Consider the following 21,634-nt stretch of genomic DNA (forward strand, 5'->3'; position numbering starts at 1 on the left):
CTTCAGTACCAGATATGGCTCCCACATGGCTTCTAATCTTGCTAGTAGGAAAATAAATTAGTCCAACCTCTCTGAAGGTCAGTTTGGCAATATCCATCATACAAATGCACATACCCTTTAGCACAGAAATTCCCATTCTAGGAATTTACCCTCTGCATCTTCTTACATGTGAAACAAAAACATGTGTAAGAGTATTCACTGCAAAATTATATAAATAAGACTGGAAATTCAAAAGGTCATCTACAATGAAATGGCTAAATAAAGTACATTCAAACCATGGGATACTATACAGCTGTTAAAAAAAGAACAAGTAGGCACTTTGTTTACTGATATGGAATAACCTCCATGATACACAGTGAAGTAATAAAAGTAATATGCATTTGTCTAGGGAGCTGCCATTTATGCTTAAAAGTAAAAAAATGTATGCTTGTATTCTCTTGGATTTAAACAGAAAGCTCTCTAGAAGGGTGTACAAAATATGAGTTATAAAAAATGGTTGCCTGTAGGTAGAATTTTGTGTGGAGGATGGAGAAAGAAGGCTTTTCACTTACAAAACTGACCATACCTTTTGAAATTTATACCATGTGAAGAGTTTCGCCATTAGAAAAAATAAAATTTTAGTTAAAAAATTAGGGGTGGTGGTGATGTTTTAAACAGCAGTTTCCAAATGCTGGTCTTTATCTGTGAATGCCCAAGAAAAATAATTTATTAATCTACCATGAAATTATAAAAATAATGATGTACAAAATTTTCTATATTGTTGAATTTAATTTGAAGGGCCATCTTTTATTCTTGATTAAGTAACTTTGTGTGGAGGTATTAGTAAATAGTAGTTATCAATGTAGTGTTTATTTACACAATGAGCAAAACTAGAAGTTGGCATCATTATGTCAATTTCTCAAATTTAGAGTCCTAAAATTCAAAGCACAGAGCTACTGGTTTAGACTTAGCTTTTGTTCTCATGGTACATAATCTGTTTTCAGATATGATTTTGGAAGACATTTCTCTTGTGTATTTCATGGTGTCGAGTAAGTGATGAATTATAGCTGAAGGCTTTTCCACATTCATTACATTCATAAGGTTTTTCTCCTGTGTGATGCCTCTGATGTTTCTTAAAGGATGAATCATGCCTGTACGCTTTTCCACAGCGGTTGCATTCATATGCTTTCACTCCTGTATGAACAGTTTTATGGTTGCTAAGGTGTATCCTCTGCCTAAAGGCTTTCCCACATTCTTTACATTTGTAGGGTCTCTCCCCAGTATGGATTCTCTGGTGATGCGTCAGATAAGCTCTATGACTAAAGGTTTTACAACATGCAGTGCATGCATAGGGCTTCTCCCCAGTATGAATTCTTATATGTTCACTAAGGTGTCTAATCTGTCTAAAGGTTTTCCCACATTCATTGCACGTAAAGGGTTTCTCTCCAGAATGAGTTCTCAAATGCTGGATCAAGCTAATGTTCTGGCTGAAAGCTTTCTGACATTTATCACATATGAAGGGTTTCTCCCCAGTGTGGGTTCTATGATGCTGATTAAGAGACGAGCGATGTCTGAAGGCTTTGCCACATTCTTCACATTCAAAGGGCTTCTCACCAGTATGGATTCTCTGGTGTGTAGTAAGGGATGCACTTTGACTGAAGGCCCTACCACATTCTTTACATCTGAAAGGTTTCTCACCAGTATGAATTCTCATGTGTTCAGTAAGGTGAATGGGTTGTTTGAAGGCCTTTTCACATATATTACATTCATAGGTTTTTACTCTTACGTAACTTGTTGGATGATTCATCAAATCTGATTTGCATTTGTTTCTCTTTCTAGGTGTGTCACACTTACGGAGCCTCTGTTCTATAACAACATTTGAACTAACAATATTTTTGCCAAATTTGTAAGTTTCTTGGCTTCTCTTCTTATGGATCATAATGGTTTGTCTCACATTTCTTCCATGGTGATCCTGGTGCTTTTCTAACTCATCATCATATTTTGAGACTTTCTTCAATGTGGAATAAATGACATCATCTCTCATTAACCTTTCCATCATCATGCCATGATATAACTGTTTTTGTAAAATGTATTTTGCATTTGATGCACTGGTTTCTGTTTTACTCTCCAAGTCTGAAAGAAATGGAAAAAATGCAAATAACTCATATTCATTATGCTTTTAAAAGTCAATTATTATCCTGAGTATGGAATACAGATTTAGATAACAATACATATGAAGTACATGAAATTTTGAGTATATTTATTTTTTGCATGAGGCCTGACCAGAGATCCAACCTGTGTCCCCTGCATTGGGAGCATGCAGTCTTAACCACTGGAGTACCACGGAAGTTCCATGAAATTCTGAGTGTATTTAAATATGGTTATGTAGCCTGGAGAGGTAATGGGAAATTAAGACACAATGAACAAGGTCAACGTGTGATTTTATATACAGAATAAAAATTTGAACATTTTAATCTTCTTTCTATTAATACTAAAAAATGATATTTCAGGGCTATGTCTTAACAGTGTCTTTTTAACTGATAACTATTTTTGGAAAACATTCTCAGAAAGATAAAAAGATTTCCCTCTTCCTACTCCAGCTAGTTCAGAAAATAGGTTTGAGGGAATTCCCTGGCAGTCCAGTGATTAGGACTGCAAGCTTTCACAGCTGAGGGTGAGAGGCAATGCTTCAAAGCTTCAGTGCTTCATCAAAGAGCTAAAATCCCAAAAGATACGCAGTGTGGCTAAAAAATATAAAAACAGAATAGCAATAAAATATATGTCCTTCAGGATGAATCTGACAAAAGATGTGTAATGTATACAAGACTTTTATGGGGGGAAATCCTGAAAATTTATTTTAAAAAATTAGAAAATATCAATAAGTGGAACAATATACCATGTTCCTGGACAATTGGACTCAATATCATAACATTAATTCCCCCCTAAATTGATCTATAGATTCAATATATTCCAATCAAAATACCACCAGAGGATTTGTGTGCATGTAAATATAATTCATATGGAAAAGCAAGGGGCTAACAATAGCCAGGACAATTTTGAAGAACAAGATATTAAATCTCACTATGAAATACAGTAATTAAGACAGTCTGACATTAGAGATAGAAAAATGGAACAGAACAGATAGAGCCCAGAAATAGACTCAGGCATATAAAGAAACTTGGCAGGTGACCAAGTAGCCTAAACTATTCAATAAGTGGTTCTTGGGCTTATTATCCACATGTAAAAAGTTAAACTAGAGCCTCACCTCACACTATATATAAAATATATACAGATTTAAACCTAAACATGGAAAATAAAATTTTAAAGATATAAAATAATATATATTTTTTCTATAAATCAATAAGGAAAAAATAATAGAAAGATTTGCAAAGGATATAAACAGGTAATTTACAGAAGGGCTTCCCTGGTGGCTCAGACAGTAAAGTGTCTGACTGCCATGCAGAAAAGAAATCCTGGAAGGATGGCTAACAAACATGAAAAACATGCTCCCTCTTATTAGTAATCATGAAGATTAAAAACACAAGACATCGTATTCAACCACTGAATTTATAAAAACGTGAAAGTTTGACAACGCCAAGTGTTGACAAAGATGCTGAGTTCTGGAACCTCTCAAAACTCTCAGATGGGAGTACCAACTGGTGCAACTTCTTTGAAGAAAAATTTCCTGAAACATAAAGGTGTATCTGCTCTATGACCCAACAAGTCTGCTTCTATCAAATATCTCAGAGAAATACTTACACAAGAAGTTACATATACAAAGTTTTATTGCAGTATCTCTGTGACCCCCAAATTTAGAAACCTCCAAATTTCTATCAACAGGAAAATGGATAAATTGTGCTTTATTAACTCAATGGAAATGAATGATATGGATAAATATGAATGAATAATATGGATAAATATCAACAGTGTTGAATGAGAAAAGCAAGTGGAAGAAGTACATATACCATTTTTTTTAAAGAATAAGAATATGCAAAACAGTATTATAAGTAGTAATTCATGTGCTATAAGTCACAACAAGATCCTCTATGATCCACCTCCTAGAGTAACAGAAATAAAAAGAAAAATAAACAAGTGGGATCTAATTAAACTGAAAAATTTTTGCATAGTAAAGGAAATTATAAACAAGGTGAAAAGACAACCCTCAGAATGGGAGAAAATAATATTAAATGAAACAACTGACAAAGGATTAATTTCCAAAATATACAAGCAGCTCACGCAATTCAATACCAGAAAAACAAAACAACCCAATCAAAAAGTGGGCAAAACACTTCAATAGACATTTCTCCAAAGAAGGCATACAGATGGCTAGTAAACACATGAACAGATGCTCAATATCACTCATTACTACAGAAATGCAAATCAAAACTACAATGATACTTCACACTGGTCAGAATGGCTATCATCAAAAAATTTACAAGCAATAAATTCTGGAGAGGGTGTGGAGAAAAGGGAACCTATTGCACTGTTGGTGGGAATACAAATTGATATGACCACTGTGCAAGACAGTATGGAGATTCCTTAAAATACTAGGAATAAAACTACCATATGATCCAACAATCCCACCACTGGGCATATATCCTGAGAAAACCATAAGTGAAAAAGACACATGTACCCCAACGTTCATTGATGCAGTATTTACTATAGCTAGGACATGGAAGCAACCTAGATGTCCATCGACAGATGAATGGATAAAGAAGCTGTAGTACATATATACAATGGACTATTACTCAGCCATAAAAGGAACGTGAGTCAGTGCTAATGACGTAGATGAACCTACAGCCTATTATACAAACTGAAGGAAGTCAGAAAGAGAAAAAAAAAATTGTATATTAACACATATATAAGGAATCTAGAAAGAGGTACTGATGAACCTATGTTCAGGGCAGCAATGGAGATGCAGACATAGAGAACAGACTTATGGAAATAAGTGAGTCGGGGGAAGGAGAGGGTGGGATGAATGGAGAGAGAAGCATGGAAACATATACACCACTATATGTAAAACACATGGCCAGTAGGAATTTGCTACTCAGAGAACTCAAACCAGGTCTCCGTGACAACCTAGAAAGGCGGGATGGGGTGGGAGGTGGGAGGGAAGTTCAAGAGGGAGGGGACATATGTATACCTATGGCTGATATATGTTGATATATGGCAGAAATGAACACAATATTATAAACACAAAATTATCTTTCAATTAAAAATAAATTTTAAAAATAATGTTATATATTACTTGGGAATATACACATATAATACAAATATGAAGACACATATAGGAATGACAATGTTTCAAGTTAGAAGAGTTAGTTATTTCACAAGCAAGGATGGGAGTACTGGGGTTTAAACTCTGTTTTATTTCTTAATCTAGGTAGAAAGTACTTAATAGCAATTTATTGTAATGTTCTCTGTGCCTTTCTGAATGTCTAAAATATTTCACAATAAAAGCGAAGTTTAAGAAGATTGTTAAAGATCACTGGATTTGATGAGAAGGAATCCCATGGTCATTTCTCTTGCAGGATTTTCCATAAAACATTTGTTACAATAAATAAGGATACTTTAGTTCAAAGGAGAGTGAGAATCAAAGTTAAGATTGTAAAATGAAAGTTGATGAAAAGTGGAAATAGGATGCAAGAGAGAAGATTAAAGATCTGGAGAATGCAGTGAGAGTCCGGAAAAGAGATCTGCTTTCTGTGAGAAGAGACTACTATGCACATTTCAGAGCATGGGGAAAGGAGCTTTCAATTGGTAGACTTTAGGATATTGAAGAAAGAAGGAAAACCTTAATGAAGAGAAGACTTATCTTCCCTCCAACTCCAGAGACTTCTGCTTGGTCAGATGAAGAAAAGGACTGCAGACAGAGGGATGAAATCTAGTTCAGAGCATGCCTGTCCACCCGCTCAGCCTTTCTGCAGCCTGGGAAGATGCTAGGCACTCTGGCCTACATATTAAAAGGCACCATCTGCCTTGGCTCACCTGAACTGGGATCTCCTGGGCCTTCTTTCTCTGTCATCCATGGCTCTTCTCCTTTCTCCAACTGGGAAATCACACTAGGTTTGGAAAGCTGACAACCTGCTTATGGAGTGAAAAAAAGGGTATGAATGTTTATGCTGAGGTCAAAGAACCATCCCTGGGATGTAGTTTCAATCCTCAGGTATTTAGGGTCTCTGAAGATGGAAAGGGGCACCACAGCATGTTTTCCTATTCTCGCTCTACAAAGTAAAGTGTTCCCCGAAGGGAAGAGATTCAGATACGTTCTGGCTTGATTTTCAAAGGTATGCAACATCCATCTCCAACACAGAACCCAAGGCCAGGCTCCAGGGAATCTACCGCATTTAATAATTTAGGAATTATTAATACTAAATTAAATATTAATCCTGTTAATAGGCAGGATTCTGGATGTATGTGCAGCCTGTCCTTACCCACTGAGACCAGATTCCCATAGTTCTCCAGCATCACCTCCCGGTACAGATTCCGGTGAGCAGGCGCCAGCTGCCCCCACTCCTCCTGGGTGAAGTCCACAGATACGTCCTTGAAGGTCAACAGTTCCTAGAATATCCAATATATTCCTTTTCAGCCTGAGACCACCTCCATCAAGATCCAATATGTTCTGACAGTCTTCTGAGAGATTCTAAATTAGTTTTACTGGGAGTCTCCCCTGGATCTGTTTGGTAATTCCCTGGAGACTATCATAAACAATATATGAAAGGACAGATGGTTATTATACGTGTCTTAGAAAAAAACAAAATGAAGCAGGATAATGGTACCAGGGAGAGCCACGGTGAGGATGGGGAAGGTCTTTCGTGTAGGGTGTTAGGGTAAGTCTTCCTAAAAGGGTGATATTCAGAGACATGAACTCAGTAGGAAAGAACCACACGGAAATCTGAGAGGAGAGCATTCCAAGCAGGAACAAAGGACCTGAGGAGTGCATATCCTTGGCTTGTCTGAGGAGCAGGAGAGTGGCCAGCATTGCTGGAGGCGGGCAAGTGGAAGCAGATGAGACCAGAGGGCCCAAGGGACAGGGAGAGAGGCTTTCAGTACTTACTGTCACAAAGACCAATGTATTCCTCCAGGGCTGAAATTCTGGGGCCCTGCTGGAGTTTAATGCAAGATGAACAAAATGGTTTGCAACTGTGATCAAGCTCTTCCTTAGCTCAAATACTGAACAGATAATAAAGGATCAGCCCTTCAGCACTGATGGCATGGGGTGCTAGTAGTTGGGTTAATCAGAAGTGAACTCAATCAAGGACCCTGGTGGTGGAAGGTCCATACCTTCCGCTGCAGGGGGTATGGGTTCAGGCCCTGGTTGAGGAGCTAAGATCCCACATGCAATGCAACCGAAAAAAGAAAAACAGTGAATTCAATCAAACTAAAGTGCATCTCAGCCAGAGCTCAGCCAGAGCTCTAGGAAAAATATGAATAATCAGTCCCTCACCTTAACCACCAGTCAAGAGGAAAAAGCTTAGAGTTTTCTGCAAATAAACAGAACAGACAAAACAGACAGACTATATCTATCTATCTATATATATATATACATTTATTAATTGTTTATCAAGAGAAACTATTCCATAGCCCAGATATTCATGCTTCACAGTTAACAAACACAGGTCAGGGATGAATTTCATGCAACTCAACACAAAGAAATTTTTTACATCCTGAAATCACTTTGCACTCTGAAAGAGACCAGCCTTTCTCATTACCTTAAAATTTTTCATAGAACCATACTTTCTGCAGAATCTGCATATGCCTGCGTTCTTGTTGTTTGCTGTTGTTAAGTCACTAAGTCATGTCCGACTCTGCTGCCCCATGGACTGCAGCACACCAGGCTTCCCTGTCCTTCACTTTATCCCAGAGTTTGCTCAAACTCATGTCCATTGAGTCAGTGATACCATCCAACTATTTCATTCTCTGTTGCCCCCTTCTCCTCCTGCCCTCAATCTTTTCCAGCATCAGGGTCTTTTCTATAAATCGGCTCTTTGCCTCAGACAGCCAAAGTACTGGAACTTCAGCTTCAGCATCAGTCTTTCTAATGAATATTCAGGGTTGATTTCCTTTAGGATTGACTGGTTTGATCTCCTTGCTGTCCAAGGGACTCTCAAGAGTCTTCTCCAGCACCACAGTCTGAAAGCATCTTTGGGGCTCAGCCTTCTTTATGGTCCAACTCTCACATCTATACACAACTGGAAAAACCATAGCTTTGACTAAATGGACCTTTGTCAGTAAAGTGATATCTCTGCTTTTTAATACGCTGTCTAGGTTTGTCAGTTTTTCTTCCAAGGAGCAAGCATCTTTTAATTTCATGGCTGCAGTCACCATTCACAGTGATTTTGGAGCCCTGCTTTGGAGCAGGAGAAAATAAAACCTGCCACTGTTTCCATTTTCCCCCCATCTATTTGCCATGAAGTGATGGAAGTGGATGCCCTGATCTTAGTTTTTCGAATGTTGAGTTTTAAGCCAGCTTTTTCACTCTCCTCTTTCACCTTCATCAAGAGGCTCTTTAGTTCCTCTTCACTTTCTGCCATTACGCTGGTATCATCTGCATATCTGAGGTTGTTGATATTTCTCCTGACAATCTTGATTTCAGCTTGTGATTCATCCAGCCCAGCATCTCACATGATGTACTCTGGATAGAAGTTAAATAAGCAGGGTGACAATATATAGCCTTGACATACTCCTTTCCCAATTTTGAACCAGTCCATTGTTCTATGTCCAGTTCTAACTGTTCCTTCTTGACCTGCATACAGGTTTTTCAGGAGACAAGTAAAGTGGTCTGGTATTCCCATCTCTCTCAGAATTTTCCAGTTTGTTGTGATACAGAAAGTCAAAGGCTTTAGCATAGTCAATGAAGCAGAAATGGATTTTTTTTTTAAATTCCCTTGCTTTTTCTATGATCCAACAAATGTTAGCAATTTGATCTCGGGGTTCCTCTGCCTTTTCTAAATCCAGCTTGAACATCTGGAAGTTCTTAGTTCACATATTGTTGAAGCCTAGATTAACGTATTTTGAGCATTACCTTGCTAGCATGTGAAATGAGAGCAACTGTACAGTAGTTTGAACATTCTTTGGCATGGCCTTTCTTTGGGACTGGAATGAAAACTTGACTTTTCCAGTCCTGTGGGCCATTGCTGAGTTTTCCAAATTTGCTGGCATATTGAGTGCAGCACTTTAACAGCATCATCTTTTAGGATTTGAAACAGTTCAACTGGAATTCTATCACCTCCACTAGCTTTGTTTGTAGTAATGCTTCCTAAGGCTGCCTTGACTTCACTCTCCAAGATGTCTGGCTCTAGGTGAGTGACCACACCAACACGATGATCTGGGTCATTAAATCTTTTTTGTACAGTTCTTCTGTATATTCTTGCCATCTCTTCTTAATCTTTTCTGCTTATGTTAGGTCCTTGCCACTTCTGTCCTTTATTCGTCTTTCTTGGTTCACCAAAGAAAACTTGTAGAAAGTTGCAACTCCCAGCAATACAATGATTGCTCTAACAATATGAAATTGCAGATGCTTGGCCAGGATGCCACACATCTGAGGTTTCATTAAAAAACTGGAAGCCATCGTAGTTATTCTCAATACCAATGTCCTTCCAGGCTGATGGGGAAATGGATCTATCTATGCATATTTCATCCTCCACTGTTCTTTTATACATAATATCTGAACCATAATAAAAAATTATTAGGCAAGTGAAGGAGGAAAATCTGACCTATAATCAAGAAATAAAAACATAAGAAGCAAAGACCTAGGTCACCAAGTCACTGGGAGAAGTAGACAAGAAATTTAAAGCAATTATTAAAATATACATTGAAGAGATTACAATAAAATATGGATGTAATAGGTCAAAATGCCAGGGTAATTGAGGAGAGATAGAAATGCCAAAAAAGAACTAAAAGACAATTCTACAACTGAAAAATACAGTATCTGAAAAATCCACTGGATGGGCTTAACATCAGATGGACCCTAGTGAAGACAAGATCAATGAAACTTAACACAGGTCAATAGATAGTATTCAAATGGATGCGCCAAAAGAGAAAAAGAAAAAAAGGGCGGGGGGAGGGGATAGTATTACATGGTCTAATATACATGTAATTAAAATCTCAGAAGGAGAAGAATGAGAAGAAAAGAATATTTGAAGAAATAAAGGCTGAAAAATTTCCAAGTTGGATTAAAAAAAAAAATCAACCCATAAATGCAAAAGGCAGCAAAACCTCCACCAAGAAAAAAAAAAATTCAAATACCATGTCTATGCACATCATTAAAACTGCTGAAGAGCAAAGATAAAAGGGAGAGTATAAAAGTAGTAAAAAGAAAGCAGGAAAGGAAGAACAGGAAAACCAGAAAAGTTAGTATAAAATAAACAAAAAGACATGTCACATCTGGAGAAAGAATAAGAAAAATAGCTCACTTTTTATCTGAACCAATATAACCCAAAAGACAATGGAACATCCTTAAAGTGCTTAAAAGAAAAAAACAGCCACCCTAGAATTCTATATCCAGTAAAAGATCCTCTAATAGGAAGACCATATAAAGACACTTCTAGATCGCCAAAGCTGTGAGAATTCATCATCTGAAGACCCACACTACAGGAAATGCTAAATGATGTTCTTTAGGCTGAAGGGAGATGATGTCAGGAACTTAGAACCTAAACGAAGGACTGAAAAGTGCTCCAACTGGTAAAGTGAAAGAAAGTCACTTAATCATGTCCGACTCTTTGTGACCCCTATGGACTAGAGCCTACCAGGCTCCTCTGTCCTTGGAATTCTCTAGGCAAGAGTACTGGAGTGGGTTGACATTTCCTTCTCCAGGGGATCTTCCTAACCCAGGGATCAAACCCAGGTCTCTTGCATTGTAGGCGGATCCTTTACTGTCTGAGCCATCAGGAAAGCCTGCACTGGTAAACAGGTGGGCAAATATGAAAGGCTCATTTTTTTTCTTTTTCTTAATCTCTTATGAGACAGTTTACTGTTAAAAGCAAAAATAAGGACATGTATTATGGGGTATATAACATGTAAAGTGAAAAGCATGATGACAACACACAAAGAATGGGAAGAGTAAATAGGAAAATATGATTTTCATATTCTTTGTGAAACAGTATAATAGTAATCCAACTGTGACACGTTTAAAATGCATATTGTAATGGCCAGGACAACCACTAAAAACAAATCAAAGTAGAGCTTAAAAAGTCATTAGAGGACATAAAATAGAATATTAAAAAACTGCACAATCCAAAAGAAGGCAGGAGAGGAAGAACAAAGAAATGAAAGACTAGGTTTGACAAACAGCAAACAAAGGACAAGAATATACACTTAAATTCCAGGCATATCAGTGACTGCCTGTGTGCTCAGTCACTTCAGCTGTGTCCTACTCTTTGTGACTCTATGGACTATAGCCCGCCAGGCTCCTCTTTTCCTTGGGATTCTTCAGGCAAGAATACTGGAGTGAGTTGCCATGCCCTCCTCCAAGGGATCTTCCCTACCCAGCACACTGAACCCATATTTCCTGTGTGTCCTGCATTGCAGCCAGACTGTTTTGGTTTTTGGCGGGCTGCACCAGGTCTTTGTTGTAGCATGCAGAATGTTTAGTTGTGGCATCTGGGATCTAGTTCCCTGACCAGGGATCAAACCCGGGCCTCCTGCATTGGAAGCATGGAGTCTTAGCTACTGGGCCACCAGAGAAATCCTGTAGGTGGATTCCTTACCCACTGAGCCACCTGGGAAGCATCATATCAATGATTATGTAACTGTTAACAGACTAAGCATGCAAGGCCCAGCTGTATCTAAGAAGGTACACTTTAAATATAAAGGCACAAATAAGTTAAAAGAATGAAAAAAGCTATACCATACCAACAATAACTAAAAACACTGGAGAAGTTACATTAAATCAGACAAAGTGGGCTTAGGAAAAAGAATATGATGAGACATTTCCTAATGATAAACGGTCAGCTCATTAAGAAGACAATAATCCTACGTGTATATGTGCCTGATAACAGAATGTGACTTGACAGAACTGAAGGGAGATATGAACAAAACCATAATAATTAGAGATTTTAACACTCCTCTCACTAAGTGATGGAACAAGTAGACAAAAATTTATCAAGGATGTAGATCTGAACACCTGTCAATCAACTTAACCTGACATTTGTAGAGCATTATACCTAACCACTGCCACGTACAAATTCTTTCTCAAAGTTTTTATTTTGAGATTATAGATTTATTAGATGATTTTAATCATAGATTTACATGCAGTTGTAAGAAATAATGCAGAAATCCCATGTACTCTCTCTCTACTGGGGCCAAACAGAGTTTTGACTGGAGAGGGGCACAAGTGAACATTCTGAGAGGCAGAAATGCTCAACTTGGTTACATGGTGTATAAATGTCAAAACAGAACCATATACTTTCTTAAGTGTTTTTCCTATATATAAATTATACCTCAATTTTAAGAAATTTAATCTTTTCCCAGTGCTAAGAATCCCACCAGTATTTTTAACTGTCAGGAGGTGAGAATTAAAGAAAAGTGGAATGCAGAGATAAGGTAACTCTCCAAATAATTAGAATATCACTATTTCTTCCATATTACTGGAAATAGCCCTGGAATGCATTTCAATCCTAAAAGATGTTAGCACCTGAATTAGCTAAAGAAAATGGCATCATAAAAAAACCTAAAAAAAAAAAAAAAATCACGGAGCAAGTAAATACCAGAGACAAGTTCAAATTCTGTACCATCTAATTTCAGAACCCAAGTTCTCACTCAAAACTCTTCTGTCCTCGGATGATGTCTCCCTTTAATAAGTCTTCCTTTCACGTTTACTCTACAGTTTTCCTTCTCTGTTTCACCTGTGCTTCTACCAGGTGGTGAGGACATGTTTCCATACCCTGTTGTAACTGCCCAGCCTGTCTAATGTGTGTGCTCCATGGCCTGACCATTTCTTCTCTGCTCAGGTCTTTAGCTGTTATTTGACCTCTGCTCATGCCATTATTCTGTGGGCCACCTCATGAAGTGATAGATGTCACCCGTTTTTTAGTATAAAATCCTCATAAAAACTGAGGTTTATCTTAGATCCCAAATGGTACCTGTTGGTTTTTATGGGTTAGAATTAAATCATTCATTTTGCTTTCTCTACAAAAATTTGTATTAGATGTTGGCTGGAAAGAAACATTTTAAAAATATATATATTTTCTGGCCACATGGCATGTGGAATCTTAGTGCCCCAACCGGGGATCGAACCTGCAGCCCCTGAAGTGGAAGTGCAGAGTCGTAACCACTGGACCACCATGGAGTCCGAAGAAACGCTTTCTAAGAGGAGGGAAACTGCCGCCACTGTGGACCCGTTTTCTGTGCAAGACTAACTTGCACTGAGTTCCCTGATTAAATTCTTTAGCCTCAATATACCCAACTCCCCAGAAAAGGGCAAATTATAATCTTAAAAACTAAAAAGCACATCAAGAAAGTGACAGGAAACTCCAACCCACCTGGGAGTCTGCTGTTGGGGTCCTGGGGATCAATTCATCCTTTAAACTTTCTCCCTGGGTCTCATCAGCATCCTGAGACAGCAGAGCTGAGGAAGGAAAAGAGCCAGAAAGTTTGCATCTTACCTTACCCCATTAAATAGAAAAACTGCCTGCAGTTCTGCTGAAAACAGCCCTTCTCTGAATACACTCATAAAGAAAGACATTCAGAGCGACTCAAGAGCAGACGGGAGTCTCCTTAATGAGGAGGACCTCCAGTGCGTTGATTGGGATATTAATGTTTCCCAATGGTCAATGCTGGTCCAAAAGCACTGACCTACCAGGCCACTCCTCTGTTCAGAAATCCTCAAAGGTTCCCTATTTCCAAGCAAGAAAAATCCAAACACTTCCCACAGACTTCATGGCACTCTACAATCTGCCTGAAGCATATCTTCCCAGCATTAGTTTACTCTAACCACCACCCTTTATCTGTGGGACACACGCACTGACCACATTCTTAACCCTCAGTTAGACTAGAATAGTCTCCATTCTCTGAACCACTCCTCAAGGTCCCCACTTTTGTATTTTTTCCTAATTCTTCCATAAAAACAATGGACATCTTTTAAGGCTCAATTCAGTGCTATCTGCTTTGTGAAAATTTCTCTGATAAATACAATCAGAAGAATTTTCCTGTCTCTTATCTTCCAAAAGAATTTTACCATGAAATGTATTTAGGCTGCTTTCTCTTCTTTCCATCTGGGTATGTGTCTATCTCTATCAATTAATAATTAGCACTAGAGATCATTATTCATTTTTCCATCCATCAAGATGCTTAACAAAGTCCCTGTCTGACTTTTGAAGTGTTAAAGATGAACTAAGAGACCCCATGAGCTATGCTAATTCTTCTGTCCATCCATCTATCCTGACCCGCCAGCAAATATTGTGTAACCTTGGACATGCTTCCCACTGAACTCAAAACAGTTCAAGGTAAAGTGAGAGTAACCAAGCATGTCATTCCTTCCTCCTAGCGGGAGAAGAAAAGAAAGAAAAAGCATTGGTTTGGGACTAGACTAAGACTAATAAAGGAAAACCACTGGAGGGCTTAAGGGGGTAGAAACCTTTGACTCTGATGTCTGTAAATCACACTTATACAGCTGCTGGTGGGGAGCACCCTGAATTCTGTCTTCTTGTCCTGTGTTTATTCGAGGACAGGAGATGGGAGCAGCACGGAGCACACATCGCAGGGACCCAGTGCTTAAGAGCCCAACATTTTCTTGCACAGCTATCTCCTTCCCCAAAGCCACAAGCACAAGCCCCAAGGACCTACTCTCTCCCAATTTTCTCCCCCAGAGACCACTTCAATGATGTTTGTACCTATTTTCCCCAAGCAGATTGAGAACCCTTCTTCCTCCTCCATCCCCCCATCCATCAGCCTACTCTCACCTCCTCCTTCAAACATCTTGGTCACATCCTCCCACAGGGGGGCCCCCTCCTTGGCCTTCTCCGGATGGTGCAGCTTCACCCACGTGCTGGCCTCGGTGGGCAGGGTGATCAGGAGCTGCTGCAGCATGATGCCTCCTGACTGACCTTGTCCACTTCTGGCGAGGAAGCGGCCAGAGCCTCTGCTGAGATGCCTCACAGTGGCGTGGTCCTCCTGTGACCACAGACTCCTGCCCTCAGGATTCTTGCGTTTGCCTGTGGCACCAGAACCTAGGGGCTCCTAGAGGCTGATGTGGCTCTCACAGCTCTGAGAAACTGATTCCTCTCTAAAATTAAGTCCTGCCTGCTTGCAGGGTGGCTGGTTGAGTAGGTCTGAGTATATGCCTCTTCATATTCTTCTAGAGGAGCAAAAGGCAGGGAGGAGGGGTCCAGAAAACTGATCATACAGATAGAACTCCAGACCTTGCAGAAACATACTTAAAACTGAAAAAGATGCAAAAACAAAGATTTAGTATCAATGTGAAAATAAGTATAATCTATGCTTTACATGCAGCTCTAATTTCCAGTTCCATACACACTTTCACAAACAGCACAAGTACACACAAATACCAAAGATACACAAACATGCGCAGACCTTGCCTTGACTTTCCTCTTTGGAAGCTCCAATAATTTGGCCACCTGATGCGAACAGCCAACTCACTGGAAAAGACCCTGATGCTGGGAAAGATTGAAGGTAGAAGAAGAAGAGGGCGACAGAGGATGAGATGACCTCACTGATTCAGTGGACATGAACTTGGGCAAACTCTGGGAGATGGTGAGGGACAGAGAGGCTTGACATGCTGCAGTCCATGGGGTCACAAAGAGTCGGACACAACTTGGCAACTGAACAACAACAACAAGCTGCATACGTCTTCTGCTTGGACACAGACAGACTTGGGAGTTTAGAGGGCAAGCTTAGAAATCAGATAGTCTGGGTTAGAATCCTGACACGGGCACTTAAAAGCTCTAAGACACTTCAGTTCTCTGAGTTTCCATTTCATCATCTAGAAAATGCATATAAGAAGTGTACTTCTTAGGGTTGTAACAATATTGGGAATACAGTACCTTAATAGACATTATTATAAACCTTTTGCTTTAATGTGCAACCACAACACTACTTTTTAAAGTTATTTTTTAAACTATTATAGATCTGAACTTAAAGTTTCAAGAATCTCAAATATAGTACTTCGAATATAATGAGAACTACTGCAGAACTGCTCCTGGCAGGAAATTTTGGAAACTGCCTAACTTTTCGTGGAAGCCCTTGGCATCTGAACAGGTGCCTCTACAGCGACTAAGTACAGTGTATTAGGGCCTCAAGAACAATCCTAGTTCTAGCTCCCTGAAAAGGGAGCTGGCCCAACTTTTTGAAGTTTGTGGGGCAGGGTGTTTGGCTTCTTGTTTTCAGCTGTGACTGATGCAGAGAAAGGAGCTGTATTGGAGCATATGAAAAATATCCTGTCCCCAAATATATGAAAAGTAAAATGGTTTGTTACCCAAGTGGAGAAACTTTCCAATCTTATTCCCGAAATGGTTAGCGACAGAGAAGCTTCATTTAGAGTATGCCCCTTCTCACTACTTCCAGACATGCCTCTCTCGGACCTAAGAAACTGCAGACACAGACAGCGTAGCTTCCTACTCACCAGAGAGGCCGTGGACGCTGGTACGACCAGAGATGGGGGGCGGAGCCGGTTCTTGCGGCTTTCAGCTCCAGAGGGTGTCTCTTTAGAGAAGCACCGGTAAGAGATTTTGTTCTTTCCCAGCCTTTTATAGACAGACCCCATCGACACCCAACACAATGGCTTTTTTAAAAAACGCCGAACATTCACGCAAGCTTCCTTCTGAAGCCCAAAGGGCTATCGGCCTCCAGACGGGACCAGGGTTCTTTTCTAAATTCCTGAGAGGCGGCCTAGGGCGGGTGCTAAGGCACCAGATAAATCCACAGCCCCTCCAACGTGTCCTTTCCCAGCCACACCCCCGGGAGCTGGGCTCTGGGGACCCGCAAGGCCCAGGGAACCCTGAACCGGCTTCCAACAGACCCGGGCTAGGCTACCGCTCGCCGGCCGCTGTTTTGATGCCAGCCCGGAGGCAGTGGCGAGGCCCACCGGCGCCCCGCCTCCTCCGCAGTAGCGAAGCGCCGTTGCCCGCGCCCCTGTTCGCCTTCGCCCAGGCCTTTGGCGGGTCCCGGCTGCTGCCCCCGGCGCAGCCGCAGTGCTCTCAACCCGGTGCCCTCGAGTCTTCCGGCGGCTCGGCACGCCCCGCCGCCGGCTCCGCCCATCGGGAGCAGCGAGAGCCCGCCCTCTTCGGGGAGGCAGGCGCTCCCGAAAATCCGGAACCCAAATTCCGCGGAGCGCGCCTGGGCACGCCGCCACCACGACTGCCAGACCCTGGACAGCGGGCACCCAGGCGGACCGCCCGCGTTTCCTGACAGCGGTCGCAAGAGACTAGGTAACCGGCCCAGCTCTTCCCGTGCGAAAGCCCTTTCTCTGTCCTTCATTCATTTATTCAACTATCTTCTGAATCCCTAGGTCTGTTCACACATTGTTACAGGCTCTAGGGAAATACGTTATCAAAACTCAGTCCCTGCTTTCTTGGATCTTAATTCTGGGAAAACTAAATAGATAATAATAATAATGTAGAAAGGTAATGTTGTCTGCCATCCCAGTGAATTGCCCACCATCAAGCCATCAGCCACTGCAGACCTCACGAATGGTGTCCCCTGAGGGGAATTCAGGATGGAGACAAACAAGAAACCTTCTGCCCTCTGGCAGACTGTAGATAGTTAAGAATTATCTAAGGAATAATTTCAATGAGCAGGGCCTTTACTCTGCTCTGACTTGTTCATGACTTTTAATCTAGTCATCACTGAAAAGATTATTTCCTGTATTTTGAGTTACTTCCTGACCTCTTTCAGGTACTGCCTCTGGTGCAACTCGTCCTTCTCCAGAGGATAAACTCTAGTCTCTTCTGGGATGAGGAAAGGTGGTAATGTAAACTCATGTTTACAAAATAAAGAGAAACTCACATAGTTAATCAGCCCTAGTTAATTGCATTTTAAACAAATTAATTAAAAAATAACCTGCTATCTTAAAAGTATATCTGTTATGATTCACCATTCTTAAAAGCTTATAAATTCTGATGTATTTGTAAAGAAAAGAAGGAGGGGCTTTCCTGGTGGTCCAGTGGCGGAGACTCTGCCCTCTCAATGCAGGGGGCCCAGGCTTGATCCCTGGTTAGGGACCTAGATCCCACATGGCACAACTCAAGAGTTTGCATTGCACAACTAAATATCCTGTGTGCCGCAACTAAGACCTGGCCAGCCAAACAAACGAATAAAAATAAATATTTTTTTTAAAAATATGTGTTAAAAAAAAAGGAAAAAAAAAGATTTCCTCACCTATAAAAGCTAGGTGAGAAAGTATAGGAATTGCCTTTCTCTATTGTCCTCATAGATACCCAGTTCAATTCAGTTCAAATCAAAACAATTCAGCAAGTATTTATTGAGTCCCTACTGTATGCCAGGCACTTGTGATGCACCAGTAAACAAAACAGATCCCTGCTCTCATGGAGCTTACATACTCCTAAGGGAAAATATGAGTAAATAATAAGCATAATAAATGTGTAAATTATCAATATCTAGTATGTTATATAATATGTTGGAGAAGGAAATGACAATCCACTCCAGTATTCTTGCCTGGAGAATCCCATGGACGGAGAAGCCTGGTAGGTTACAGTCCATGGGGTCGCAAAGAGTCGGACACGACTGAGTGACTTCACCTTCACCTATGTAATATGTGATATGGACAAAGAAGGAACAGAACAGATTAAGGGAATTTGGGAATATAGAAGTTAGGGGGCAAGGAAAAGGTTGTAATATTAAGTAGCATGGTCAGAACAGGCTTCAGTGAAAAGGTAACATTTGAGCAAAAGTGAGGAAGGAAGGGTAGGAAGTCTGAAGGAACAGCTAGGGTAAAGGCCCAGTGGCAGGAATAGGCTAGAGTTCAGAATGGAGGTCCTGGCTGGAGACATGGATTTGGCAGTTGATACAACCATAAAATACCAACAGAGATGTTATTTTAAGCCAGAAGACCACTAAAGATCACTGAGACACAGATTGTAGATAGAGAAAAGTGATGGCCGTGCTTTTCACTAAAGGAAGCTATCAAAAAAACCAAATTCTTAGGAAATCTAAGACCACAGAAACATGGAAGAACATGTTTAAGGCACAGAGAGCACCCTCACTCTGTCCTTCTGCCATCAAAGTCATCAGGACTTAAGAGTTAGAAGCCAGTTTTTTTCAGGTAAATATACTAATATAAACTATCCAGAGATAATGGAATATATTCTGGATTAACAGCTTTACTTTTGATAGTTCACACAATGTTCAGGCAGTTAAACTGTCTGTTTTAAACTGCCATTTAAGAGGAAGAAGTTGAACTTGACCAATCTCCACTGATGTTTGAAAGGATGCAGTATTTATAAAGACAGTGAAGTACTATGAATCAACTCCTCCACTTCCCCTCTCTCATACTTCCCTGCCTCTCATACTGTGGCCCCTGCAGTCACCGTCTCCCTGGTCCTCTTTGGTGGGCTCCTAAATGTGTTTTTCTAAGGGCTGTTTCAAATACTTTCTCGCTCAAAAGACAACACATTTTTAAAGTTAATGACATACATTTGGCAATTGGAAAGTAAAAGACAATTAAGATAGCATCCACCAATCTTCAAAAGACATCAATATGTATTAGGAATTATGGCCTAATTTTCTTAGGTGTAATAATGGCATTGCAGTTAAGTCTTAAAAGAGTGGTGGTTATCTTTTAGACATACATCCCAAAGCAAATGTGGATGAATAATTTTTAAAAAAGCATCATTCTGAACTAAAGTCTACATTAATATCTCCATAAATAATTCCTAGGCTTCCACAACAGCATTACAATTGTGATTTTAAAAAACCTTTTTGCAACAAAATACCAAAGGGGTTGATAAGGAAACAAGACTTTTGGCATAGATATGTGAACATACAAATATGACATTAAATGGTAGTCTAGTGTCAGTATTAATCATTATACATATATTCATTTTACATAGTGGAATGGGCAAATTACAATCCTCAGGCTAAATGCAAAACAATACTTTTCTTTTAAATAAAGTTGATTGGAGCAGAGTTATATGAATTCATTCATGTCAGTGGTTCCCAACTAGGAATTATCTTGCCCTTCTCAGGTCTGGGGAAATTTCTGATTGTCACAGTGGAAGGGGGAACTACTGGCATCCAGTGGCCAGGGATGCTGCTAAACATCCTACAAAGCAGGACAGCCACCTACAACAAAGCATCCCAAAGCATTAGCAGTGCCACGGATGAGATACCCATATATTGTCTCTGGATGCTTCTGCACTAAAATGATAGAGTTGAGTAGTTCTGACAGAGGTCATATGGCCTACACACCTAACATGTTTATTATGTGGCCCTTTACAGAAAACATTTGCCAATTTTTCTCTAGGAAACCAAAAAATGTAAGTACCTCATGTTTAGCTGGTTTCCTATTAAGTCTAGAAAACTCTCTTTAACATTATTTCTAGAATGAGACAATTGACATTTTTATTTTTACCTCTTCTAGCCATATAAAGGGCTACAGTAAAAGGTTATATTTTATTCTGATTCATTAAAGGGATATTTAAATCTGTGACTCTCAAAGTCAATCACAGATCACTGGCTTGTCATGATGATTTCACTGGCCCACAGTGAAATGAGAAAAATAAAGACAAGTTTGGAAAATTGCAAATAGAACTGCCTTATAACCCAGCAATCCCACTGCTGGGCATACACACCGAGGAAACCAGAATTAAAAGAGACACGTGTACCCCAGTGTCCATCGCAGCACTGTTTATAATAGCCAGGACATGGAAACAACGTAGATGTCCATCAGCAGATGAATGGATAAGAAAGCTGTGGTACATATACACAATGGAGCATTACTCAACCATTAAAAAGAATACATTTGAATCAGGTCTAATGAGGTGGATGAAACTGGAGCCTATTATACAGAGTGAAGTAAGCCAGAAAGAAAAACACCAATACTAACACATATATATGGAATTTAGAAAGATGGTAATGATAACCCTCTATGCAAGACAGCAAAAGAGACACAGATGTATAGAACGGACTTTTAGACTCTGTAGGAGAGGGAGAGGGTGGGATGATTTGGGAGAATGGCATTGAAACGTGTATACTATCAGGTAAGAAACAAATCGCCAGTCTATGTTCAATACAGGATACAGGATGCTTGGGGCTGGTGCACGGGGATGATCCAGAGAGATGATATGGGGTGGGAGGTGGGAGAGGGGTTCAGGATTGGGAACTCATGTACCCCCGTGGCTGATTCATGTCAATGTATGGCAAAACCAATACAGTATTGTAAAGCAAAATAAAGATTAAAAAAAAAAAAGACAAATTTGGGAGATTTTCATAAAACTAATTTAATGTAAAAGACTGTTCTCTATAATTATAGTCTTCCTATATTTTAAAATAATAAAATGCCCTTTCTTTTCTGAAGAGCAATGCTGATAATAGTTTGTTTTTTTAACACAGCAAAATTAGTAATTGTACCATTGGGTCAAACCATTAAAAAAAATGATTCGTTCTTGAAATCTGAAAGTCAGAAAATCCAAATTTAGAGGCTTTTGCTCCAATTGGGGTATTCTTTGATGTTGAACATATT

The 21,634-nt window shown here is 39.9% G+C and overlaps 1 protein-coding gene across 2 annotated transcripts; it reads right to left on the minus strand.

Moving 5' to 3' along the window:
- Window positions 1–791: 791 nt before the first annotated feature.
- ZFP69 (ZFP69 zinc finger protein) lies at window positions 792–15,303 on the minus strand. 2 transcript variants are annotated; one of them, XM_068963789.1, is made up of 5 exons: window positions 14,880–15,303; window positions 13,461–13,546; window positions 6,414–6,540; window positions 5,968–6,063; window positions 792–2,112 (listed from the first exon to the last, which is right to left on the minus strand). In XM_068963789.1, exons 1-5 carry the CDS (start codon window positions 15,004–15,006, stop codon window positions 980–982), a joined length of 1,569 nt encoding a protein of 522 aa, XP_068819890.1. In that variant the 5' UTR covers window positions 15,007–15,303; the 3' UTR covers window positions 792–979. The 2 variants fall into 2 exon arrangements, with proteins under 2 accessions (XP_068819890.1, XP_068819889.1); XM_068963788.1 differs by having other exon boundaries at window positions 5,968–6,066.
- Between the last annotated feature and the right edge of the window lie 6,331 nt (window positions 15,304–21,634).

Source organism: Capricornis sumatraensis, chromosome 2, assembly GCF_032405125.1.
Source record: "Capricornis sumatraensis isolate serow.1 chromosome 2, serow.2, whole genome shotgun sequence".
Lineage (NCBI taxonomy): Eukaryota > Metazoa > Chordata > Mammalia > Artiodactyla > Bovidae > Capricornis > Capricornis sumatraensis.